Source organism: Urocitellus parryii, chromosome 5 (genome assembly GCF_045843805.1).
Source record: "Urocitellus parryii isolate mUroPar1 chromosome 5, mUroPar1.hap1, whole genome shotgun sequence".
In the NCBI taxonomy this organism is placed as follows: domain Eukaryota; kingdom Metazoa; phylum Chordata; class Mammalia; order Rodentia; family Sciuridae; genus Urocitellus; species Urocitellus parryii.
Genome location: NC_135535.1, coordinates 10,817,580 through 10,842,946, shown reverse-complemented (window position 1 = coordinate 10,842,946; position 25,367 = coordinate 10,817,580). Strand labels below are relative to the sequence as shown.

The 25,367-nt window shown below is 63.8% G+C and overlaps 1 protein-coding gene across 1 annotated transcript; it reads right to left on the bottom strand.

Annotated features, from left to right (window-relative positions):
- Window positions 1-8,175: 8,175 nt before the first annotated feature.
- On the bottom strand, window positions 8,176-23,722 carry Il2rb (interleukin 2 receptor subunit beta). Its single transcript, XM_026410173.2, has 10 exons — window positions 23,665-23,722; window positions 18,897-19,008; window positions 18,422-18,536; window positions 17,609-17,687; window positions 16,604-16,709; window positions 15,518-15,666; window positions 14,400-14,565; window positions 13,935-14,055; window positions 12,181-12,265; window positions 8,176-9,914 (listed from the first exon to the last, which is right to left on the bottom strand). The coding sequence occupies exons 2-10, from the start codon at window positions 18,976-18,978 to the stop codon at window positions 9,174-9,176; spliced, it is 1,644 nt and encodes a 547-aa protein (XP_026265958.2). The 5' UTR covers window positions 18,979-19,008; window positions 23,665-23,722; the 3' UTR covers window positions 8,176-9,173.
- Window positions 23,723-25,367: the final 1,645 nt, after the last annotated feature.

Below are 25,367 nucleotides of genomic sequence, written 5' to 3'. Positions count from 1 at the left end.
CAGGCCAAGGTCTCTCCTCCCCCTCCTGGCCAGCCTGGGGTGGATCAATGGCCCAGAGCCATGGCTGGGGTGCCTGGCCCTTGTCCCCTGTGGCCTGTGGCCCCAGGCTCCATAGGGCTCCTGCTGGTGTGGGACAGCGCTGTGACTGCGCACAGGTGATCAGGCAGGAGGCTGGAGACACACCGCCCGCCCCGCCGCCCAGGCCCGCCCCCAGGCGCCCGGAGGCTGGCAGGCAGGTGCAGGAGACCGAGCTCTCCCGGGGGACCGTTGCCTGGTGACACTCCTCCCTGACTGCAGCCCTGTCCCCAAGAGCAAGAAGGGGGTGGGGGCTGAGGACTGGGGGCTGTGCAGAGACCCAGGCAGGGAGGCACGGGAGTCCATACCAGTCCACTCACCTGGACAGTGAGACCAGAGAAGCCACCGGCCCAACAGAAAAGGAGGCCGGTGCCGCGGCCCGGGCACAGGGAGGAGGAAGGGAGGGGCGGGCTGGATGCCTTCTCCGCCAAGCTGGGCCTTCTGGGAATCCGTACATATTTTAGGGAGCCCTGCTGTCCATGATGGTGGCCACAGGTGGCTCTTGAGTGCCTGGGATGTGGCCAGTGTGAACTGAGACGGGCTCACAGAGAAGACGGCACCAGATTTGCAAGACGCAGAACAAAGAAGGCGGCGCCCCCCCTCGAGTCTCTGTCCACCACATCCTGAAATCACATTCTCACTCTCGGGAGAAATCAAATTCATTATTAAATCAGTGTCACCCGCCTTCCTGCCTTGTGTCCATCTGTTCCCATCGGAGGAGGCACGCGGCAGAGGAGGCACAGGGCACCTCAGACGGCAGAAGGCACAGCGCCTCCTCCTGGCTGCACACGACCTGAGTCACACCGGTGCTGAGTCACAGGCGCACGCGGGGTCACGGCGTCCCATCCGTTCGGCTGTCCTTCCTACCCCTGTGCCCCTGCCCTCCCTCCACTCCCCTCTGTCTGATCCAAAGGACCTGTGCTTTCAAATGTGACTTCGGGGGACACTTAAATGCCAGGTGCCGCTCACTCGTGATTCCAGGGAACGGGGCACCGCAGAGCTGAGTGTCCCTTGAGTGGGCACCAGGGCTCCGGCTGTGCACAAGGACTTCTGGGTGTGTCGAAGCATGTGGCGTCCCCACCTGGCACCCACATGCTGTGGACACATGGGCTCAGGGTGCGTGTGCAGCACGGGGGGTGCGTGTGGGTGGTGTGTAGGCTGTGGGGTGCACAATGAGTGTGCAAGGCACATGGATTAAGGTGTATCTGGGGTGCAGAGTGAGGGTCGAGGGCCAGGGGCAGGTGTGTGAGTGTGGAAGCGTGGGAGGGAGTGTGAGGTGGGCGTGGCCGGCGGACACAGGATGGGGCGGGCACCTCCCTCGACTCCTGCCCAGGCCCTGCCTCTCCTGACCTCACTGTCCCCACCGTCCCTGCCAGGGGGTTTCTCCTTCCTCCCTGCAAACCCCCTCCCCAGGCCCAGCCCCCACCTCAGACTTCCCAGGGGGACTGGAGCTGGGGACAGGAGCAGGGACCCGTGTGGTCGCAGGCAAAGACACCCCGAGCCCCGCCTGTGTGTCCACCTGTCCTCTAGCAGGTCAAGTGGCCCAGGCCCCTGGCCCCACAGGCTGGCAGCTGGGCGGTCTGGAAAGCAGCTCTTGCACAATCGATGTCCTCTGTGCCTCGTGGCTGCCCAGCCATCGACCCGCCCAGCCTGGGAAGGGGGTGGCGCCAGGTCCCCGGGGAGGGCAGCAAATGCTGAGGAGGCTCGGGGAGCACGGGGGTCCCAGCACAGGGGTCCCAGTGAGCCGTGGGCTCGGGCAGCCTGCCCCACAAGGTCTGCCAAGGATCTAGACAGACAGCTGTCCCCACAGCAGGGGGACGCGCTCACACACAGTGGGGTGAAGGCCTCGCGGCTCCCTGGGCACCTGTGTTTCACACCGATGCTGACCCTCAGCCTCTGCGGCCCTCTTGTCCCAAGGGCCAGAGAAGCTTCTTAGAGGCCTGCTCAGTGTGGGTGGGTGGCCAGCAGGGGACACAGCAGGCCTGGCCTAGTGGGACAGGGACAGGCCTCGACCTGATGTAGTGCCACACTCAGGTGACAGATCTGAGGGTTGGGGAGCCAGAGGACCTGGCTGACATCCCAGTCCCTCCACGGGCTGGTGACCCAGCAAGAAATGTCACCTCCCCGGGCTGCCACCTCATGTCCTCAGGAAGGGGGTGACAGCCGGATGGTTGGAGGCAGAGGGTGTAACGTGGACCTTCAGTCCACTGGGACTTGTGTTCTGATAAAATGGGGGACTTGGACCTGGGACCCTGCACACAAGGACGCCGGGTAAAGATGGTGGCAGCTCACACAGCAGCTCTGGAGCCAAGGAGCCACCGGAGGGGGCCTGGGACAGGAGCTTGCTCACAGCCACCGCGGGAGCAGCCGGCCTGTAAGCCGCCAGCCTCCAGGATTGGAGGCCACACTGTGCTGGCCCGGCCACCCTGCAGGCGCTCCTCTCCGCATCCTGAGCGAGTGCACGCGTGGCCGCATGAGCGGGTGCTGGGCAATGCCACACCCCAGCTTCTCCCTGGAGCCCTGCACACAGCAGGTGCCTACTTGTCGTCCACCAAAGAGGGCGCACAGCCAAGAAGTCTGCACCCTCTCCATCAGGGCCTTCCAGCCTCAGGACAGAAGCCAGGGATGGACTCGTGGCCTCTCGGGCACCCTGGAGGCAGGGGGACAGCGCCTGGCACCCAGGAGGGGCCAACAGTGGGCGAGTGAAGGAAGGACGTTGCTGTCAACTCCTTTGAGGACATGTCCTGCGCAGCTCACAGCCAGGCCGCCGGGCTCCGGAGGGGAACGGCGTCTCCACTCGGCCAAAGAGGAGCTGAGGTTCTGGGAGAAGCTGACCTGCGGGCCCTCCACCCATGGGTGGGAGCAGAGCCGTCTCCCAGGGCTGCCGCGGCCTGCAAACGGCCCCCAGCTGCGTGTCGCACAAGAGCCACCGTTTATTTCGCAAAGTTCCGGAGGCCAGAAGCTGAGGTCAAATTGGCAGCGTCCGTGGTCCTTCTGAAGTCCCCCCTTGTCTCTTCCCAGTTCCTGGTGGCTCCGGTCACACGGCCTTGTCCCTGTCCGTCAAGGTGTCCCAGGGTGGCCCCTCATCAGGGTGACCCTGTCTTAACCCGCTCACATCTGCAAAGACGCCGTTTCCAAACGAGGCCACACTCGGGGCTGAGGTTAGGACTTGTGTGTACTTTGGGGACGGTTCAGCCCAGTAACAGGCAGGGTGGGGACAGGAGCCGGCGGCTGCTGGGTGCTCCGGGGGTCCCCTGGGACCCTGGGTCCTCGTCACTTCAGAAGCCTGCTCTCTCTGCCACCCCTCAGCCCTCCCACAGAAATGCAGGTGTCACCGGCACTGGGACAGGGGAGGGAGCCACTCTGCTGCGACCGGGAAGGGAAATGCGCCGTTTCCTGGATGTGCCTTTCCCCCAAGTCCCCAGAGGCCACCTCTGTCACCTCTGTCCAGCGCCCAACTGCAACCCACTGACTCATCCATGCAACAGGTGTTGAGTCTCTAGGCGGAGCCACCCACAGGGCAGCCCCCAGGCCACTGAGGGGCAAGGCACCTCCCACCCAGAGGAGCACAGAGCCTGGGGACAGAGGCAGGTGGCCCTGCCTCCACACTGGACCCAGAGGGCAGGGGACCCAGCGAAACCTGGGGACAGATCAGGAAGGAGACCTGGAGGGAGGCCACCTTCTCCAGCTGCACAGGACTCACGGTCCCTGAGGGCCCTGAGGCCCCGCTAACCAGCCCGTGGCTCTCCCGTCTCTGTGTCCCTTCCCCATCCCACGCCACCGCTCGGGGGCCTTGGCTCGGGCCTCTGTCTGACCAGGCTGCGTGGTCAGGGCAGCAGCTGCTGGTCGGGGGCTAGAGGTTGGGGAGGTGCTGACGCCATCCTCGAGGGGACCCAGAGTGAAACTCTGCCTGTGTCTCAGAGAGGGGTGGGGCCTGCCCAAGGTCACACAGCAAGGCCGAGGCAGGGTGAGGACGGGAACCCAGGCGACCTGATTCCCAGGGCCCTGATTCCCAATGTGCTGTCCAAAAATAAATTCTCAAAGCAGATTTTTAAAAAGGTCCAAGGGACACAGAATTTGCTAAGAAACTTCGTCCCGACGGACCCCATTGGTTTGCTGTCACACAGCGGAGGGGGTTTGTGACTGTCCACTTGCTCACTGGGCAGCGCCCTCAGTCACTTCCTCCCCTCATCAGGCTGAGACTGTGGAGAGGGCAGCACCAGGGCCCAGCCAGCCAGGTGCACAGAGGAGTGCGGGACGCGGGGTCCTGGCGCCTGCTCCTCGCTGCGTCCTGGTTTCCTGGAATCAAGCCAGGTCCCTCCCCGCACCCTGCACTCCTCAGCTCAGGGCTTCCTGCCTCCTGCCCCCGCCCCGGGACAGGAGCAGCAGGTGCGTCACAACCCCGAGGGTGGAAAATATCTCTGAGCCAGTCAGCCAAGGGGACGTCCCGGGGCTGTCATGGGGCCAGGTGGTGGTGAGCTCCAGTTGAATCAACTCCCCCCCCCCTCGCAGCCAAACTCAATGGGTGGCCTGAGACATGACGCCAGGCTCTAGGGGCCTCCTGTTCCTCACTGTGAAACAGGACTCAGAATCTGCCTCTCTCCGTCTTCTGCTGCCGTGAGGTCAGCTGAGGTATTAGACCTGCACGTGCTTTAAAATCCGGAAAGACCTGGGCCCCTCTGAGTGCTACAGATTATGGGTTCGAATCCTTGCTCCACCATGTTCTGGGCTGTGTGACCTCAGGCAAGTCACTGGACAACTCTGAGCCTTAGAAGAGGACCTCCCTCAGGCCGTGTTGTAAGGACCAGCCAGTTAGCCTGATGCTGAGCACAGCGTCCACAGCACGTAGGTGAGAATACTCCACCGTGACCCTCACAGATCCTGGTCCCCACACCTAGCCCCTCTTCCACTGCCTGTTGATAAACCCCCATGGCCAAATGGTGGCTGAGAAACTGCGTGATCAATCCCTGCCTCTTCCAAGCACCACAGCCAACCACCCATTTCTGAAAGTGCAGGAGCCCAGGGGAGTGCCCCCTGCCCAGGTCCCACACCCGGTCCTCCTTCCCTGGACAGAAGTCTGCAGAGTCTCTTGAGCCTGGTGTTTCTCCATGCAGGCTGCACCGTGGGGCCGACTCTCCACATAGCTGCCATGCTCCTGAACCTTCCCAGGGTCTGGGCACAGGTGGCATCCTGGGTGGTTCTGACAGAGATAGCTCCAGCAGGGGCCATGATCAGCCGACTTGGGGCATATCGGAGAGGCTCCTGGAAGTGGGCATGTCCACATGGGGTCCTGAGGTGTGGGTAGGAGTCCGGGTGGATTGTCTGGGTGCAGATGACCTCAGACCCGGGGATCAGCAGGCACCAAGCCTGAGTCAGTTGTGGCTCCCACTCTCACCCCCCACACCTGGCTGGGAAGTGAAACCCAGAGTCCCAAGCTCACGCCACAATCTGTGCAGCACATGGACTCACCGCTACCAGGTCTAGGATGACAATTAGAGACCATCCAGGCTGCCTGCCCAGTCACCAGTGGGGCCATGGAGGCACTAGAGCCAAGGGGGCACCTGTGTCTCCCAGGTGGGGCACCACAGCCTTAAGGAGCCAGGACAACAGGGAGTCACGGCAGGCTAAACAGGGTGTGACATGGCCAAGTGTGGCTCTTAGCAAGACCACCCCGGAAGGGCCCAGAGTGGCAAGAGTGGAGGGGCAGGTAGTGGGGACAGGAGGGCCCGGGAAGAGGCTAAATAGGGACCCTGTGGCCACGTTCATCCCCAGATGCGCTGAGCTCAGACGGGCCTTCCCCTTTCCCAATCACAGCTATGGACCAGGGCGTTTTTTGCTTTTTCTAAGTTGGCTGCCAGAACACAGATGGAATTCTGCTAGTTTTCTGCCGTGGGCAGGATCTCTGAGGCAGCGCTGTGTTTGCCGTGGGCCAAAAGCTCTGCAGCCCCAAGCAGCTCAGTGAATCTGGACTCTGTCGACCACCAGTTCCCTTCTTCACCTCCCGGAGCCTCGGTTTCCTCATCCTTAGAATGAGAAGCAAAGAACTGCCCTCGGGGTCGGGTGATGAGAGGCGCCTGGGGAGTGCCCGGAACAAGTGCCCTGAGCCCTTTACAGTGGGCCCCTTGGTCATCTGGGGTTTGGTTTGGGGTTCTTTTGCCGGTCGGCTGGGACTCAGCAGGGAGAAAGGCAGAGGGGATTATTCACCCCAGACTTAGACCTATAATTTTCTTGGGAAAATTGACGGTAATCTGCTTGGGAATTGTGGGCGCTCAGAGTTGCCTAGACGGGATCTGGGAGGTGGAGGAGGAGCAGAGATGGGGGGCGAAGGAGCGATCCAGCTCCACAGGAAGGAAACAGGACCGGCTGGAAGCCCTCCCCCCCTTTTCCCCCATCCCCAGATCTGCCTGAGGGCCTCCTGCTTCCCCAGCTGGTGCCTGGTCCCCAGCTGGTGCCGGCCTTTCTCCTGCAATCCAACCCAGGGGACCTGTCTCTGCCTCACTGCTCCCACAGTTGCCAGCTGCCTCCTCCTGTCCCTTCTCCCCAAGGCCCATGCTCTAATCCCCACTAGATGTGACACAAGGTGACTGTGGCCCATCACTCCATCACCACCTGGTATAGGGTGACACCTTTCTGGACTCCCCACCAGCTCAGGTCTCTCACCAGACCCGACGGGACAGCTGGGCTCCCTGGGCTTGCCTGCTCAGAGACACCTGTCAGCCTTCCAGTCCCCACACCCTCAGCCCACAGCGCTCCCTGCCTGGGAAACAGGAATCAGGAAAAATAAGAACGAAGGAACCTAAGAGGTGATGTGGCCCACAGGTGTCACCGGGTGCCACCTCTGATCAACAGGAGGTTGCCTCTGGAACGGCACTGTAGGATCGAAAGCTGCATCCAGGCTCTGCAGGAAGATCTGTGATCCATTAGCAATGTCTGCCACGAGTGGAGTTTTATGAATGTCAGGGATGGCCACCCACAGCCTGGTCTTCATTTTTATTTTTATTTTTTCAGGGCACTGAAATAGATGTGTGTGTGTGTGTGCGCACACACACACACAAGCATGCAAGCCCATGCATGCACATACAGATAGATATAAAGCCATCAATCAAGTAAACCCTTCCCTAAGCACAGACCTGTGCAGGATGGGCTGAGGGTGCTGGACACAGAGTAGAAAACCCTGCTCCTGAGACATGCCCTTTATAACCCTTTTGCTTCGGCTCAGGCAGCAAATTTCCATTTGGTCTTCAACTTCCCCCTCTAGACTGAACTGAGACAACAGATTTCCATCAGGCAATGGATTTAAATACTATTTTGTTTTATTGTTTTTTACTTTTTACAGTTAGCTTTTATTTACAATGAAACCCATTTTCCCCATTTACAGAAGCAGTTTTCCTTAAATAAATGAATTTGAACAAAAATAGTGAAATGATTTAAAGAAAAAAAAATATGATGATGGCCGAGCGAGGTCATGAAGAGAAAGAGATACACACGAACGGCCAGGACTTGAGAAACAGAACCTTCCCAAGGACTCTTCAAAGCTGTGAGGGCCAATGCTATTACCATTGTGGGGATAAGGAAACTGAACGCAGAGAGGTTTGTATTTTGCCCTGGAACACACAGCAGAGTGCCAACGGGGAGCTCAGGAGTGACCAGACCAGGACCTGCAGCCCAGGACACACAGCAATTTAAGGCAGCAGGTGGGAAACGACACCCATGTGATTCAGCCCTTTCCACAGTGAAGATCCAAGACTCACAACCTCAGGGAAGGGAGTTTATTTTGGCCTAAAGAAACAGAAATGGTCAAGAGGGCCCTGGGCAGTTAGAGTTTCTGTGTCAGGATCCCGATGCCCTCAGCTCACGTGGTTCCACTCCTGGGAGGCTCATCCAGAAGCACCTGCTCCCAGAGGCCGCCCTCCCTCCGGGAATTCAGACTGAGAGGTTATCTGATTGGCTAGATAAGGCTACGTCTCCCTGATTGGACAGAGCTTCAGCCTATGGGTGGGCTTGTGGTCAGGCACCCAATCAGCTGCGAGCGGGACCCATAAGAAGCGCGAGCCGGCTGCGGCCTGGCCTCTGCTATTTGGAGGAGCGAGGCTGTGGTCACCCCCGTGTGACCAGTGCCCAGGGCAGAGGGCAGAGAAGCAGAGGAGTGGCAGGAGCACTGGGAAGGACCGAGCCACTTGAGTGGGCTGGGAGGGCTGCGCCTCTTGCTGGGGCGGGCTTGGCCTCTGTGCGGGATCCTGCCCTTCATCAGCTCGTCCAGGGAGCCCAGGGGGTGCGGGGTAGGGTATCAAGTGCAGTGAAGAGACACTGAGGGCCCGCTTTCTGGAGGACAGCTCAGCGCGGAGCAGGCGGCCCCCGCGCAGCGCCCCTTGGCAGCGCCAGGGTTTACTTTCCAGCAGGCCTCCCTGGTGAGTCCGTGAGGCCACCGTGGAAAGATCGGCAGCGGACATTCTGCAGGGGCGCTTTGTCCGTACTTGGGCCACATTTAGGATGCAGCCTGCAAGCATTCTGGGCTCAGGAGAAAGCCCCCCCAAATAAGTAACAGGGCCTCTTTCTCCAGCCACCTCGTGCTCCTGAGAGTGGGTCTTTTCCGGTGGAATCTGGAGATTTGGGCACATTCAGGAAGGCGGTGTTTCTCCCCAGGCAGAAGCAGAACTGGCACTGGCATTGAAGGATGCAGCGGAGGCCAGACCAGGTGCAGGAAATACCACATGCAAAGTTTTGGGACACAAAGCAGCTCCAAGTGGCTCAGTAGGACCCTGGTGAGGGTCCAGATGGGAAAATCCTGATATGATGCTGGAGGGGCAAGTGCCAGGCCAAGAAATGGAGCTGGGCAATGGGGAGCCACAGCAGGTCTGGAGCAGGGGAGGGACCTGGCTACATTTGTATTGTGGATGCGCACTTGTCCTGTGGAGGATGGACAGGGGGACCAGGGAGCAGCAATTGAGTATGTGGGGCTGGGTGGGGCCATCTGGATGGAGATATCTGGGAGCAGCTGGACATAAGCATCCTCAGCAGTGGATTGTCCTCAAGGACAGAATGGGCCCCTCTGCGGCCTGGCGCAGTGGCTGGCTGGCCTTCCCCCACTGGCCGTCAGTCTACACCAGGTGAGCTGGGTCCTGATCCTGGAGTTCTTGGAGGGACAGGTAGGCATCCGTGTTCAGGGCCAGGCCGGAGGTAGGGGCTCTGACCCAGCCTTGCCCAGGAGGGCTGGCCCGGCAGGAGTCGGCTCCTTCCCTGGGGCCAGGGGCAGGGTCCTCCCTCCCAGCCTCTCCCAGGACTAGCTCCAGGGAGGACTGGGAACCCACCAGGTTGGGGGCTGCCCGGACAAGAGGCCCTAGGGACGGGGTGCCCCAGTCTTGGGGGACTCCCTCCTGCAGGGAGGAGGGCGGCCTCTCTGCGCTGGCCCCACGGACCCCGGGGACAGTGTTGGGGGAGCCTCCGAGGAGACCGGGCGAGAAGAGCAGCAGGTCATCCCCTGGGGGGAAGGTGCAGTAGGCATCCTCGTCCCCGTTCGCGGGCGGCAGGGGCGGCAGGGGGGACCCCGTGGGCACCCCAGGCCCGCCCTCTTCGGGCTCCTCCTCCGCGCAGGGGTCAAAGGTGAAGTACACCTGACAGGGCTCGATCTCCAGGGCGTCGGGAAGGTGGAAGAAGAAGTAGCCCTGGTTGGTGAAGCAGCTGGTCTGCGAGTGACCGCTGGGCGAGGGCGCCTTGTCCTGCTGCAGCAGGAGCAGCTGTGTGGCCTTGGCGTCCTTGTCCAGCACTTCCAGCGGCGAGATCTCGGCCGCGGGGCCGCCCGGGCTGAAGGAGGTGGAGGGCAGGGGCGAGCAGAGCCACTTCTGCAGGGAGAAGGCCCCGCTAGGGTGAGGCCGCGGTTGTCCCCACGGGCCCCCAGGAGGCCCACCCCACCCCTGGGCTCTGCTCAACCCTGGCTCACAAGGGCCCAGGGGACTTTGGGGTTCGGTGTGGGCACCTGCTTGTGTCCAGCTGCCACAGCAGGGGACAGAATCCCCAGAGTGCCGTCCAACTTAATAGCAGCAGGGCCCAAGGGCACATCCTGGGGAGAAGCTGGTCCTGCCCCGTCTACCCCAGGCTCCAGCCCCAGGGTTACCAGGCCACGGGGCCATGGGGCCACTACTGGCCTGCCCACTGATTGGGCTTGTGCCTACTGGTGTGTGCATGAGGGTACACTTCCCCTCCCCACGCCAGGCCTGGGCCAAGGACACAGTCCAGATGGCCCAGGGTCCAGGCTGCCTGTCACAGGCCAGCTGGGGCAGAGCTGGGACCCAGGAAACATCTCTGTTAATGGGAGGGACAGCGGGCCCTCATTTTCTTCTCCCTCCCAGTGCCCCGCAGCCCCTCGCCCTCCCTGTTGAAAGCAAGTGCCCACCCACAGGTCCCAGCCGCTCAGAAGCCCACACAGTCCTGGCGTGGAGTGGGGAGACCCAGGTTCCAGCCCCGATCCTGGCACTTCCCCGCTGTGTGACCCCAGGCAGGCCACTACACCCCTCTGAGCTGCTCTGCCCCTGACAGGCCCGAGGGCCCAGACCTCCTACTCAGGGGACTGACAGAGCAGCAGAGAGCCTGGCTCTCCTGGGCCTTCGCTCCGCCTGCAGGCCTGCAGGACACCTAGGAGAAGCCCAGCCCATGCACACGCCCACTTGCACACGCCCACGTGCACAAGCTGATCTGTGGGCCTGGCCAGTAGTGGCCCTGTGGCCCTGAGGCCTGGTAACCCTGGGGCTGGGGCCTGGGGTAGACGGGGCAGGACCGGCTTCTCCCCCAGGAGCTGAGGGGAAGCCTGGCTAGCCCTGGGCCTCCTAGGGATGTCCCCTCTCCATGCCAGGCCTGGGCCATGGACCTAGCCCCAGGGATGACCGCCTGGCCTCCCTCTCCAGGAAGGAGCTGACTCCGGGCACCCTAGGCCCTCCGAATCGGGGCTTTGGCTGGAAGAGGCGTGGGGGTACGGGGACAGCGGCCCCCAGCCCATGGCAGCCCCAGCCCAGGAGCAGCCCCAGCCCATGGCAGCCCCAGCCCAGGAGCAGCCCCCAACCCAGTCGCAGCCCCCAACCCAGTCGCAGCCCCAGCCCATGGCAGCCCCCAGCCCATGGCAGCCCCAGCCCATGGCAGCCCCAGCCCATGGCAGCCCCAGCCCATGGCAGCCCCAGCCCATGGCAGCCCCCAGCCCATGGCAGCCCCAGCCCATGGCAGCCCCCAGCCCAGGAGCAGCCCCAGCCCATGGCAGCCCCCAGCCCATGGCAGCCCCCAGCCCATGGCAGCCCCCAGCCCATGGCAGCCCCAGCCCATGGCAGCCCCCAGCCCATGGCAGCCCCCAGCCCATGGCAGCCCCAGCCCATGGCAGCCCCAGCCCATGGCAGCCCCTGCTGTAGTCGGACACGCCCGCCCGCCAGCCTGGCCTTTGTTGATGGGATCCTGCTACCTTGACGGCGGGGGAAGGGCTCTAAGGGTGACCCCACGCCCCCCTCAGGGGTGGGGTAGCAGGAGTTTTGCAGGTTCCAGGAGGGACCCCTGCTCATTCCTGAGGACACACAGCGGCTCCTGACAGCGGGCCCCGCATGGCCCTCCTGTCCCCCACCGCCCTCTGACCTCCTGATCTGGGGCCCACATTGGATGGGGGGGAGCAGAAGCCCCTCCCAGTCCCCGGGCTCCTAAAGCAGCTGGGGGCTGGGGAGGGCGGGGCTGGGGCTGCAGGTGAAGCTCAGGTGTCCCCTGACCCCCCTCTGGGCTGCCTCTTCAAAGAAACCAGGATCTAGGACCCCAGGTGGCTGAGGACCTGTTGATGTCTGTGATAAGTGGCAGGCTGCCCAGGGGCCAGGGCGGCAGACAGTCGTCCCCCTGGTCCCTGGAGCACTTCCCTGGGTCACACAATCCTGTTTGCTCCCCACCATACAGGTGAGGAAGCTGTGGCACAGAGAGGTTCTACAGTGAGCCCAAGGTCACACAGCCATGTGGATGGCAGGTACCACAGCCTGAGGGTGCCCGTGCCAGAGACAGGGACAGGAGCCTGCACCTGACTGGGGACATCACACTTTGGCTGTGCCACCGCCTCACCCCACTGTCCACACTGCATGCCTCCGCTCCTACCTGCAGGTCTCCTCCGTGCTCGGAGCTCAGCTGGGAGAAGAACTCTGAGGGGTCTGGGATGCGACACTTCAGAACCTTCTTCAGCCTGGACCAGGGAGAGGAAGGAGGGTGAGGGCAGGAAGTGGCCGCAGTGTCCCCTGCCAGAGCCCACAGCTCTGCGGGCAGGTCACAGGCCAGTCCACATGCACCCAGTCCTGCAGCCAATACGATCAAGGCCCCACTGCAGGAGGACGCTGGGCGGGCTCTGGGGACACAGGAATGGCCACCAGAGAAGGTCCCTGACTTCTAGGGGCTGACATTCTGAGGAGGAGACAGACATATACCAGGCATGTCACAGTACCACCATCCTGTGGAGCAGAGTGCACTCAAGAGGACGTAGAGGTGGGCAGAGACCACACAAGCCAGAGTGGTCAGGGTTGGAGGTGGCTGGCACAGAGTGAGGCATGAGAAGGGAAGTAGGAGAGAGTCCTCCTAGTCAGGGATGCCATGGGTAATGGTTCAGGTTGTGCACTGTCCAAGGGCATCTGGCTTTGGTGGGTGGACTGGACAGTGAGTGGGGGGCTGAATTCCAGGCCTGTTGTTTGCCAAGCTGAGTGTCAGAGATCTGTGTGCATCTGCCTGAGGAAAAGGGCACGGCTTTCTTATTTGCATTAAAGTTCCAAATGGCTGGTGGAGGCCCTGGACCGTCAGGGTGTACTCCAGGGACAGTGGGAAGTCTCTGAAGAGTGTTAGAGCATGACACAGGAATGGACTGAGGGGACTGAGAATGTCAGAACCGCCACACTGGGCCCAGATCAGGAGAGTTGGGCTTCCACCCCAGCCTCACTGCTAACTGGCTGTGTGACCTCAGGCAGGTTATCTGACTTCTCTGAGCCGTCCCTGCACTGCTTAAAATCTAGTGGCAGCCCCTGACTCGCTGCCAAGAGGGATGTTGCAAATGGACACATTTTGGGCACAGTCAAGGGCTGTCTCTCCTTTCAGTAGCACCAGGGCTGACCTCAGGGGGCAGTGTCCCTGGATAGAAGGGTGGCCTCCTCACTACCCTTCCACACAGCAGCGAGCACCACAGCCAACAGCCCTGGTCCCAGGCCACCAGGCACACAGCACCAGGTCCTCACTGTGGCCATTTTTAAGACCCCAGAAAGCAAACACGGCCCACAAGTCCAGGTTCAAGGTCAGCCTCCCTCTGGGCTCTGGCCACATCGGGCCTCCCGGCGTTGTGTTCCTGGGGTTCCTCCCTCTTCCTGCCCAGGGCCTTTGCACCTGCCGTTCCTCTGCCTGCAGGGTTCCCCGTCCCCTCCGCCCCACCTGGGAAGCTCCTCCTCAGATTCCAAGGGCATCATCCCCTCCTGGGGGACACGACCCCTGCACCCCCCGCCGAGGTCCCTCTCCCTGTCACCTGCTCCTGACTCCTGGTACCTGCCGTCCCTGCCTGCGTCATTGCCTGTTGGTTAGGAAGCACCCGCCTCCTCACTGGCTGCCCTGGGAGCGGGGAACAGGCCCCTTGTGTCTTGCCCTCGTGTTCCCAGCACAGAGAGGGCTGGATGAGTGGACGCGCAGCCTGGGCAGACCCGGCAGGACAGGGCAGGGCTCGGGGGCTCTCCCTGGAGGCCGTGCCTCCCTGAGGCCCCACCTGGGGCCAAGTTGCAGGGCCAGGCCAGGTGTCGGTGGGGCCGGCCCTTGGGAGCAGGTGCAGGTGGGTCAGGGGCAGGGGCTCAGGGCAGAGCCAGCTGGGGGAGTGCCCGCTTTCTTACCACGGCCCGATGTACCCGAAGTTGGCCAGGAAGTAGACGGAGACCATGAGGCCCACAGCGACCCCGAGGCCCAGGATGGTGTGGCTGAACCAGGGCAGCGGCAGGGTGTCCTTCCCAGGGGCTGCCCAGGGGGAGGGAAGCAGGAGACGGGTCAGAGAAGAGGCCCGCATCCTGCCCGGCGCCTGAGTTGGGGGCTGGGGTCCACTTAAGGCCACCCCTCCAGGAAGCCAGGCGAGACGCTTAAAGGACATGACGCTCCAGAGCCCCTGGGCTCGGCCCATCCCACGGGCCCACCTGGGGGCACACAGGGGGCCCGGCCTGGCTGGAGCCTGAACGTCACAGGGTGCCAACCCGCCCTGCACCTGCCACGGGCCATGGAAGTCCCTCCCTGGGTGAGCCCTGTCCCCGCCGGCTGCAGCAAGAGCCAGCCCCAGAGCCACCCCCAGGTGCCCGCAGCCCCGGTACCTGCAGGCCTCGTCCTGAAGGCCAGCGGCTGGCTCCAGGGGCTCCACACCGTGTGGTCGCCTCGCCGGGGCCTGACCCGCACCTGCAGCTCATACGGGGTGTGCGGGGTGAGCTGCTCCAGCCAGATCCATTGCTGCTGCTGCCTGAGGCTCAGCAGGGCGGCCTCCTGGGCAGGGGCAGGGCGGTCAGCGTGGGGGGACGGTCCCCACTGCCCACGGCACCTCCCACGGCTGAGCCAGGACGCTGGCCCAGCAGCGCCCGCCCTGATCTGCCACCCGTCTCCCAGACTTCCCGATGGCTCCCGGACTGCCCAGCTGCTGGGTCCCCGAGCCCCAGGGTCACCCTGACTCCCTGCAACCCCCACACTGAGCCATCTGCCCGTGGGTGTCTCCACCAGAGGCCACCTGGGGACCTCCACTGGAGTCCCATCTCTTCGAGGAAGAGGGGTGGCTCCACAGGTGTCCACCGCCTGGGACGCCTCTTTCCCTTCTTCCTGTCCCCAGACACGTGGGCTGTGTCCTGCCTGTGAGAGGCATGACGTCCTCTGTGTTTGGAAAACACCAGAGTTCCAAGTGGCCCTCATGGTCTCTCTCAAATGTCTGTCCCTGTAGTTCCCTTGATGGCCCTTGTCAATCCATGTCCCCATCTCGCATCCTCGTGTCTGCCTACCGCCCTCCCTGGGAGCGTGTGTCGGAGTCCCCGAGAGTGGCCAGCTCCCAGCCTGGCCTCCCAGGCTCTCCCCGGCGTAGTAGGTGCTCAGTAAACGAGTGCAGAGAGGGATCAAGTGAACAGAGGAGGAAGTGGGGACCCGCGGCACCACGGACAGGGCACTCTGGAGCGTGGAGAGGCTGCTTCGTTGCCCTCTGAAGCCACACGGGCAGACGGGGTGGGCGGCAGCTGCCCCTTGGCTTCATGGGTCTTGCCCTGGGGGCTGCCTGGATGCACCCCCACTGCATCCCCAGGTGGTGGGCAGCACCACGCAGCGGGGAGGTGGGGACAACTCAGCCACCCGCCCCTGCCTGGGGCTGCCGGGACGTGGCTGAGCTGGAGGACAGACAGGAAGTGGACGTGCAGCAGGACAGGGAGGAGCCGGGTGGGCCGGGCCGGGCGCCTCCTACCTCCCAGCTGTGGCCCGGGGACCGCGTGCGGACCTGGAACTCCAGGTAGGACTCTATGTAGTGGGAGACCAGGGAGGTGCGCCAGGTCACGTTGCACGTGTGGGTCCCGACCTCGAGGACCTGGAGGGAGTCGGGGGCCAAGAGGCGCACTGGGGACAGGAGAGAAGAAGGGACAGCTGGGTGCCTCTGGTGGTGACAGCAGACCGTCAGGCCGGACCTCACCGGCACCCCCGCACCGCTGACCCTCCCTCCTGGCCGCCGTCCCTCCCCTCCCCCATGCTCAGGGCTGTCCCCTCCTGCAGGTCCCTGCTCAGAGCCTCCTGGGCCTCCTGGCCACCCGCCTGCTGCTGTCCCTCCAGCACTGACCACCCACGGCGCTAGTGTCCACTGTGGCTCCCTTTTCTGTCTCAGCCCCGCAGAGGGCAGGACCTGAGGTGCCCGGGGCCCGGGGCCTGGAATGGCCCCTGGTTTTCCGTGTGATGGTCACAGGGGATTCTGAAGCCCCGCTGACCCTCCTCTCTAGCCTCAGGTCCGGGCCCACTACGTGCCGAGCGGCTTCCTCCACTGGGCTCAGAGTCCCTCACACGACTGTGGCCAGGAGGCTCTGGGTACCTCCGGAGGAGGGGACGGGGCTGCACCCTGGTTCTCGCCACCCAGCTCTCCCCTAGAGAGGTCCCCCAGGTCAGGGAAGGGGGCGGCCACCGGCCACTTCCAGCCAACCTTCCCAGAGCCCTGCTGGGCACAGGCCTGGTGCCTGGTGCTCAGAGAGGAGATGGGGAGGGCAGCCACTGTGCCCTCGGGGAGCCCAGGGCCGGCGAGGCAGTGACACGTCAGATGGCGGAGCTCAGGGCTGGGCGTCGGGTGGGTGGCTGGAAGAGGGGACCCTCGCGGCCTTCAGGGTTGGGGACCTCCCGGGTGGGTGGCCTTCCAGGTGCGCCCAGCACGCCCGGGGCTCAGAGGCACTGCTGGTGGCCCGGGTTCAGGGACAGGCTGCAGGGCGGGGGCCAGGGAGGACAGCCAGGGCCACCCCTGAGCCCAGGGCGGGAGCCGAGGGCGGGTGGTGACGGGGACAGAGCCCTCACTCACTGCTGTGGAAGGGCCTGAAGGCCTGGCTCTTCAGCAGGCGCCACCGCCCGTCCTCCCAGCAGACCACACTGATGTTGAGGATGTCCACCGCGTTCACGGGCTGGGACTGCGGGGAAGAGGGGCCGTGTGGCTGCCAGCCGCAGGGGGGCAGGGACCCACCTCAGGTCAAAGCCTCCCACACTGCTCCCAGGTGGCCTGCGTGTGGCTGCAGAGGCCACGCCTTCCTCACTGTGACCTGTGGCCACATCGCCTGTCCCCTGACCCTCGAGAACCCACAGAAGCCAAGGAAAATGAGGCCTGGGCGTCCCTGATGGAGAGTGCCCAGATGCCACCCGGGAAACGGCCATGAGCCCCCCAGAGGCAGCCAGGCCGGCAGCCCCCAGGGCCAGGGCCAGCTGTGTCCAGCTGTGCCCTCCCTGGCTGTGGCCTCGGGCAGGGGCCACCCCTCTGACCCTCTTTTCTTCATGAGTGAGAGGGACGGTGCTGGGCCACTCACGGTGTAAGGACCCGTGGACAGCAACAAAGCCCAGCGCCGTCCACGCGCTCCAGCCTCACGCGTTCCCTCCGGGGAGCCGCCATTACTGCTCCCATTTCACAGAGGGGACACCAGGGCCCTGAAGTTGCCCAAGGTCATCCATCTGGGGGACGATGCCACCAGCCCTGGTGTCCAGCTCAGTCCCCAGACGTCCCTATCACCCTGCGTGCCCAGCCCTCGCACGAGTCCCCTGTGGGTGTCCCGTTACTGGGGCTGTCCCCATTCGACAGGGACCATGGGCGTGTTGCAGGACCCACAGAGCGTGGGGGACACGGCCTGGACAGAGGCACATGGCCTCACTCGTCCAGGGCAAGCCAGGCCAGGCTGAGCTCTGACCCGGGTCCCCTCCCTCCTGCCGCCGCCTCCTCAGCCCGGGAGCCGTGGAGGTGGCCTGGCCACGCGTGTCGGCTCCAGGGCCTCTGGAGACCCCGTCCGGAGCTGGACCCCAGCTTCACGGCTGGGCTACTCACATCCGGCTTCCCGAGGACCAGGTCGCAGGCCCAGGACGCCTGCCCGCCCGGGGACAGCTCGCAGGTCTTGTTCCAGGGCCTGCAAGGCAAGAGGGCGTCCTGAGGAAGAGGGAAGGGCCCGCGCTGGGGGGACTCCTCTCCGTCCTGGGCAGCTCTTCTGCCGCCTGGAGAGGACCCGACCCCCATCTGCCCCCCAGAGCTCCCTGGGGCCAGCGCCTTCCCGGCCCTCGCGAGCCGTCCCGGTGCCGTCCTGAACTTGGCCTCCAGAGCCCCAGGACTCAGGGCCACCAGGAGCCAGGCCCAGGCTCCGCCGGCCTCCCGCTGCCCACCCCGCCCCAAGAGCCCACTCTGCCCAGCCTCCCTGCCTCCCCAGCCTGCGGGGACCAGGCTGCACCCAGAGACACCCTCACCAGCTCCCTCCCAGCCCCCGGGTCCCCAGGCACTCCCTTTCCCTGTCCCGCAAGACAGCACTGGTCCAGCTAATGGTTCCCTGTCCCCCAGCTGCCCAAGGTGGGGGAGTCCTCTCAAAATCCCAGCCCATAATGGAGCCCGGCCTCGGGGAGCAGGAGGCCTTCCGTCGACCCCAGACACCTGTCCAGCTCAGGGCCACCCCAAGGCTGCGGCCTGGACCCTGGCCAGGCTCCAGGTGCGAACAGCTGACTGGCCACAGCGACCGTCCGACCCCGTGACTCGAGCCTGCCGGGTCCTGTTGGCTCGAGGTTCTCAGTGGCTTCCTGGGGCCGATATGCAGGACTCGGTGGCTGTGAGATCCCAGGCCCGAGGTCCTGCCGCGATTCCAGGGGCCACACTCACCGGACGTTGGACTTGGCGTGGAGCTGGCAGGTCGCGCCCTGCGGGCCCCCCTCCCGGCTCCACTCACAGGAGACGTTGGCTTTGGAGTTGTAGAAGCACGAGAGCTGCGACGTGTCTGTGGGCAGGCGGGCGGTGAGCGGAGGGTCGCAGGGGGACGCGGGCACCACCACCCTGCTCCCGCTCCCGCTCCCTGCGCCTGCCAGAGGAGGAGGGGGCGACTCTGGCCCGAGGAGAAGGGATTCAGAGCCTGCCCGGTCCGTGGCGAGGAAGCAGCCTCTCTGTGGCTTGGACAGGCAGGTCCTGCAGCAGGGACCAGCCCAGGGCCCAGCGGGGAGGTGGACGCCTGCTTCCGGGTCCCCACTGCCCCGTCCCTCCTCCCCTGCCTCCTGCGACCCAGAAGCAGGGACCTGGGAAGGGTTCTAGAGGCCTGGGCCCCCTCCCCAGGGAAAGCACAGCCAGATGCCAGGGTCCTCACCATTCTCCACTGCAGACGCCAGAGGCAGGAGGAGGAGGAGGAGCAGACACCAGGACAGAGTAGGGGCTGCCATCACCTTCATGAGGTGGAGCTGGGGCAGGGAGCCCTGGCGCTAGGGGGAGAGAGCGAGAAAGTGAACACCACCCCTCGGGTACCCTGCTCCCCACCTGCCCTCGCAGCCCCAGGGCCTTTGCACTTGCTGGCCCCGCCCCCACACAGGCCACTCCTGTCCTTTGCATTCCTGCTCAGATGTCACCTCCTTGGAGAGGTCCTCCCTGAGCACCTGTTACTTGCCACCCAGCATTGTTTGTTGACAATAGTAAATAAATCTCTATCCTTGGGAAATGTGTTCCAAGACCCCTGGTGGGTGCCTGAAATCGCAGCCAACCTCTACACAGTCTCTGCTTGTCCTGTGCCGCACATCTATGAGAAAGTCTGAGGTGGACATCGGCGCGTCAGAGATTAGCAACAGTGAAGAAAGACAGATGTTTAGTCCTAACAATGAACCACAGCAAACGTTATTTGAATGTGGTCTCCCTCTCTCTCTCCCTCTCTCCCTCTCTCTCCCTCTCTCTCTCTCTCTCTCTCTCTCTCTCTCTCTCTCTCTCTCTCTCTCCCTCTCTCCCTCTCTCCCTCTCTCCCTCTCTCCCTCTCTCCCTCTCTCCCTCTCTCCCTCTCTCTCTCTCTCTCTCTCTCTCTCTCTCTCTCTCTCTCTCTCTCCTCCTTGCACCACGGTCCCCACCCTTCAGAGGCTGTGCGGTGACACAGTGCCTAGGTGAGGAGACGCAGCCAGGCTGTGGCATCGCACTGTGATGTGTCCCCAGTCAATGTGATAACCCAGACAGCTACTAAGTGACCACCCAGCCAGTTGTGGCCTCATGGGAACCCTGGACAAGGGGTGACTTCGGACAGACGGAAGGACAGCGTGCAGGTTTATCATGCTATTCACAACTGTGTGCAAGTTAAAGCTTCTGAATTGTTTCTTTCTGGAATTTTCTATTTAGTCTTTTCCCACCATGGGTGGCTGAAATGATGGAAATCAAACCCGCATGTAGGAAGGAGCGATTGTCCTCCTGTCTGTTTTCTGCCTACACACACACACACACACACACACGCATGCATGCACACGCACACGCACACGCACACACACTCAGGTTTTTGAATGAACCTGTGAAGGAACACGGGACAGAGGTGGACCTGCTGGCCAGGGGTCTGCAGAGGCTCTCTGGCCTGCCCCTGCCCTTTGCCCTTCACGGAGGGGACTGAAGACGAGATCTGACAGCAGCGAGTCCTGTTAGAGAGAGCAGCCCCCCAGGGCTGGGAGCTGTGCCCCAGAGCCCCCAAGGGCCAGGTTGACCTGCCCTGTGGTGCTGGGAGCAGGAGAGGATCCTTCTAGAAGGCGAATCCTTGTCCTTCCCCAAGGTCCTGCAAAAGCAGTTCTGTGTTCCTGGGTCCAGCCTGGTGGCCCCCTAGAGCCCAGCCCGAGTCAGCCCTCCGTCTCCAGGACAGACCCCGCGTCCCCTCCAGGGTCATCGAGGAGCAGGCTGGGGCAGGGGGACGCCCTCCACCCTGTTGGGGGTCCAGCCGCACAGCTGGGGCAGCAGAGGCAGAGGGCCAGGCACAGCCGGCAGGACGCTCCCCGGTGACCAGGTGGGTTTCTAACGTGGATCTTAAGACGCAGCTCTGAAGTGGCTGCAGTGCCCTGGGCAGCTGGACAGGAGGTCATGACAACAGTGTCACCCCATGGCTGGCAGAGGCCAGGGACGCACCTTCCAGGTGCGGCCTCCCTTCACCCACAATCCTGGCCCTTTTATTGTCCCCACTTGGCCTTAAGGAAGAGGCAGGGGGCTGCCCCGACCCTCACCAGGACCTGATTGTGCCCTGAGCCCGCTGCCCAGCTGAAGCCCCGCAGGAGGACAGGGCCACCTGGCTTTGCCCAGAGAGCGGGAAATCCCCCTCCCAGCCTCTGCAGAGACCAGGTTTCCCTGAGTGGCCATTACACATGGCCCTGGCCAGTGCTTTCATGGGCATGGACCCAGGTCACAGCTCCTGTCCCCAGCTTCCAAGACTGCACCTGGGAGCCCTGCGGCCGACCCCCAGCCCGGACGCTGCTTGGCAGCTCAAGACCCCCGTCCCCCCGCCCAGGGGTTGGAAGGAGCCCTGCCCAGGCGCCTGCCCTTGAGGCCCAGTGACGCAAGAAGGAGACAGAGAGGGGTCGGGGCCGGGGGACCCCTGGGTGAGCGTCTGGCAGCCCAAGTGCAGGGGAGGGGAGAGGAGGGGTGGCGAGGGGTGGCGAGGGGTGGTGAGGGGTGCGGGGAGGCCTGGCCTCCCTCCAGCCTCCCATCTTTGGTCCGAGTCCTCAGGGCACCGGGCTCTCCTGCCCCTTCCTCCTTGTCCCCAGCTCCCTCCCGTGTCCCCTTCCCCTTTGCCCTGAATCTCCCATCAACCCCGCCCCACCTCCTAGGGGTCTTCCCCTGGTCAGCGCCCCCAAGCCTCCGCCTGGACCCCCCGGGCCCAGGGAGGGCCCAGCTCACCCCACACTCCTCCCACTGGATGTCTTAGCTGTCCCCAGGCCCCTCTCCTGGGTCCCCACACCACCCATCCATAGCCCATGGACAGGACAGCCCAGGTCCCCGCCTGACTCCTCCTCTCCACCCCGAAGGTCAGCTGGCGTCCTTCCAGCCGGGACCTGGCCTGGTCTCATCTGCAGCAGGAGCCTCAGGCCCCGGGCTCCACTCCCCTGTCACCTCCATTCACCCTCCTCTCTGCCCCCCTCTGGCTCTCACTGTGACACACGCAGCTCTGTCCCGCGCCAGGCCCCTGACTCATCTCACCCGCACACAGCCCAGGGCGTCTGCCCTCACCGTCCCCCTCCCCAGATAAGGAGACTCACGTCACTTACATTCCAGGCCCGGATGCACCCTGAGGCCACGGACAGGACAGCCCAGTGTCCCCAGGGCCGGTCCCTCACGTTGTCTCCACTGCACAGACCTGCCCCCAGACCCAGCCCAGAGGGGAGCGCATCTTCCTGTTCCCTGCAGTAGCTCAGGGCATGGGTGGGGACCCCAGAGAGGGCAGGGCCCAGCAGAGGGGCTCCCGCCAGGTCCACCCGTCAGCCTGGCTCTGGGCCAGGGCGCAGGGGGTCCTTGCTGAAGGTGCTGCTCAGATCAGCTCCAGCCCTCAGGGCCACCTCACGCCCTGAGCATCTGGGACAGGAACCCCGGGACAAAGGGTGCAAGATCACAGGAAGTCAGGGCCCCACAGGCCTTGGCACTGGGCGGGAGAACGCTCAGGAATGCCACTGAGAGGGCTCGGCCAAGGCCAGGAGGCTAGCCACCCCAGGGCTCAGGGCTGGGAGCCTGGCCGCGTCCCTCATTCTGCCAGGAGGACCCTGAGACTCAGGAAGGCTGAGGACCTGCTCGGAGCACAGCGAGGCCCAGCTGCAGACCAGCGCGCCCAGGCAGGACCCGAGTCTAAGCCTCTCCCTCCTGGGCCCGCCCACAGGCGCCGGCCTGCCCCTTGGGACTGGAGACCCTCCCAGCCTTTGACTTGCATGTCCCCGTCACAAGGCTTGAGGTGAGGCCCCTGGCCCCACAGATTGGTTCCAATGCTGACGCTCAGAGCCCGGGCACCTGGCTTCCAGCTAGATGGTGAGGATGCGGGCGCCCGCGGGGGCTGGCACCAGCTCCCCTTCCCGTCACTGTCACCATCCTGCCACAGCAGTTACTCCTCAGCACCCCGAGGTGTTCTAGCTCCGCTCCTCTTTCCACGTGGGGAAAGCCGGCCACAGGCCAGCCTCTTGCCCAGCTGGACGGGGCTGGGGCTGGGCCTGAAACCAGCCGCCGCTGCCTGAGGGCCCCTGGTCTGTGGGGACTGTGGGCCGGAGCAGGACAGTGAACAGGAGCCGGGTACCTGGGCATGTGGCCCACCTGGCTCTGAACTCACAGACCACCTTCCCTGGTCCTCTCTGACACACACACACACACACACACACACACACACACACACTCACACACTCACACACGACTCCGCATCTCCCAGCCAGCGGGAGGGCATCCTGGCTGTAGGGGAGGAAGGGGACCCCTCTCAGCCATCTGCTCCGTGACAAGGTGCGACAAATCCAGCTAAGGGTGGGGCAGCCAGAGCCCCAGCAGCAGCAGAGATAGAGCCCAGCCCCAGCCCATGTCTACTGACCCCAAGAGTCCCACGCCAAGTGAGGGACAAATCCAGCCAGGAGCTCCCAGAGACTCTCAGCACCCCATCCTCACGACAGGTCCCCGAGGGGACCCTCGCCCCCTCACCCCACGAGCCTCCTAAGGAGCATTTGTCCTGGGTGCCTCTCTAGTCTGGGTCCCTTTCCAGGGCCAGAAGGTGGCTGCCCTGTCCCACCACACACTGGCCCCCGCTCTGGGCCCCCAGGCCAGCCTCCCACAGCCACCTCTGCCCCTCTGAGTTGAAGGCCCAGCGCGCAGGGCCCAGGGAAGCCCCTCGGGCCACAGCAGCCCCAGGCTTCCTGGGAGGACTGGAAAGGAGGTGGCCTGGCTCTGGGGACCAGCTCCTTCTCCATCAGGAGAGCAGGGCCCACCCGTTCCCGGGGGGGGGGGGGGTTCCCAGATAGGTTGGGGTCAAGGTTCAGGCGACCCCTGGAGTCCGACTCAGCGGCACCTCCCAGGGACCGTCCCGCCCAGCGCCCCTGGGTGACCAGCAGGGGGTGGCAGGGAGACACTGGGCTGCCCAGGGTGCCCTCAGGACAGGGCCAGGGACTCACCTGGCTGGGACATGGGGCCGTGCTGCTGTGCTCCCTCGGGTCCCCGCTGCTGCCGGGACCGTGGCCATCACAGGCTCTGGCAGCCCAGGTAGCAGGGCTGCTGGGCCCGCAGAGACTGAAACCCCAGGGCCAGCCCACTTCCTGTGCAGGGGATGGGGGCCAGGCCGGTGGGAGGCGGGGAGCTGGGGATGGTGAGAAAGCCTGAAAGTCCCAGGCACCGGGTGATAAGATCTCCCTCCTACGCTGGGGGCGGCACACTCACACGCGTGCAATCGCACACTCCCGGAGGGGCCTCACTGTGCACGGGAGCCCGGGGGCAGCCCTGCCCCCCCATCTCGCCCAGGCCCCCCGAGCCTCATCCTCATCCGGTCACAGGACCCACCCACGGCCCCAGGCCCCACACAAACACGGCCCTCCCGGGGGCCCCCACGGCTGCCCACCCCCTCTCTCAGAGACCTCCGCCGCCCCCTAGCCTCCCACGAGGCCCTCAGAGGTGATTGCAGACGGGGCCTTGGCAGGTCCTCTGATGGCCACTACAGAACATTCTAGAACTCTCTCTTCTGCTGAAGCCAGCATTCCTAATCCCTTTCCTTTCCTCATTTTGGGAGATGGAGGGGTGGTTCAGATCATGGATTTCTTTTAAATGATGAAAACTCTCCGTCTGCTTCGTGTGCAGTGTCACCAGCCCCCGGGACCTGCAGTTCCGTCCCCGGGACCTTGCTTTCCCTTCTCTCCCGATCTTCACGCCCCTGCCCCCCGCGGGTTGCACAGGAAGCTGCAGCCTCCTGGAGAAGGGGAGAGGCAAGGTCGGCAGGGCAGCTCCGCAGACCCTCCAGTCTGCGCAGCGGGCGGAACGGGCAGAAGACCCCAGAGAGAGGAGCCGGGGCGTCCCTCCCGCCAACCCCAGAACTGGGCCGGGAGGAGGGCGGAGTCGGGCTGCCCAGCAGCTGGTGGCCTTGGCCCCCCCGGGCTCAGTGCCCTTGCCTGAGAGATGGAACGAGGGACCACAGTCCCTCTGGGTGTGCCAAGGGGACGGGACCAGGTGTGTGTGGAGCCCCAAATGTGGCGACAAGTGGAAGGTTTGCAAGAAAAACCCGCTTTGGTGTAAATGCCCCAAAAGTCACACACTGGAAACGTAGCCCCCCGATTCATATGCCCATGGCACTTTGAGGTGGACCTTTGGGATGTCATTAGGATGAGACGAGGTCATGGGGGGGGCCCAAGATGGCACCAGTGACCTTATCAGAAGAGGAGGAGCCCTGAGCTAGCACACTTTGGGATGTCTCCCTGTGACAGGCAGCACAAGGCTGTCACCGGACGCTGCGCTGTGCTCCTGGACTTCCCTGCCTCCGGAACTGTCAGCCAAATCGACCTCTAGTCTCCGTAAGTTACCCAGCCTGTGGTATTTGCTTCTAGCAACAGAAGATTGACTAAGAAGCTTACGGCCATCACAACATGACGCGCAGCCATGATTCATGAAACACAGAATACTTCTGGAAGTTTTCTAGGGAACCAGGACCTCGGGTCTCCCAGGGAGGAAGGCCAGGTGAACAGATTGGAAGGAAGCTGTGATTCATCGACTCTTTGGCACCCCTGGAACTAGCCAGTCCAGTGGCTTCATCTGCACACTTTAAAACACAAAGAAAACAACACAGAAAGCCAGAAACCCCAGCCCCGGCACCTGTCCACACAGCTTTGCTGGG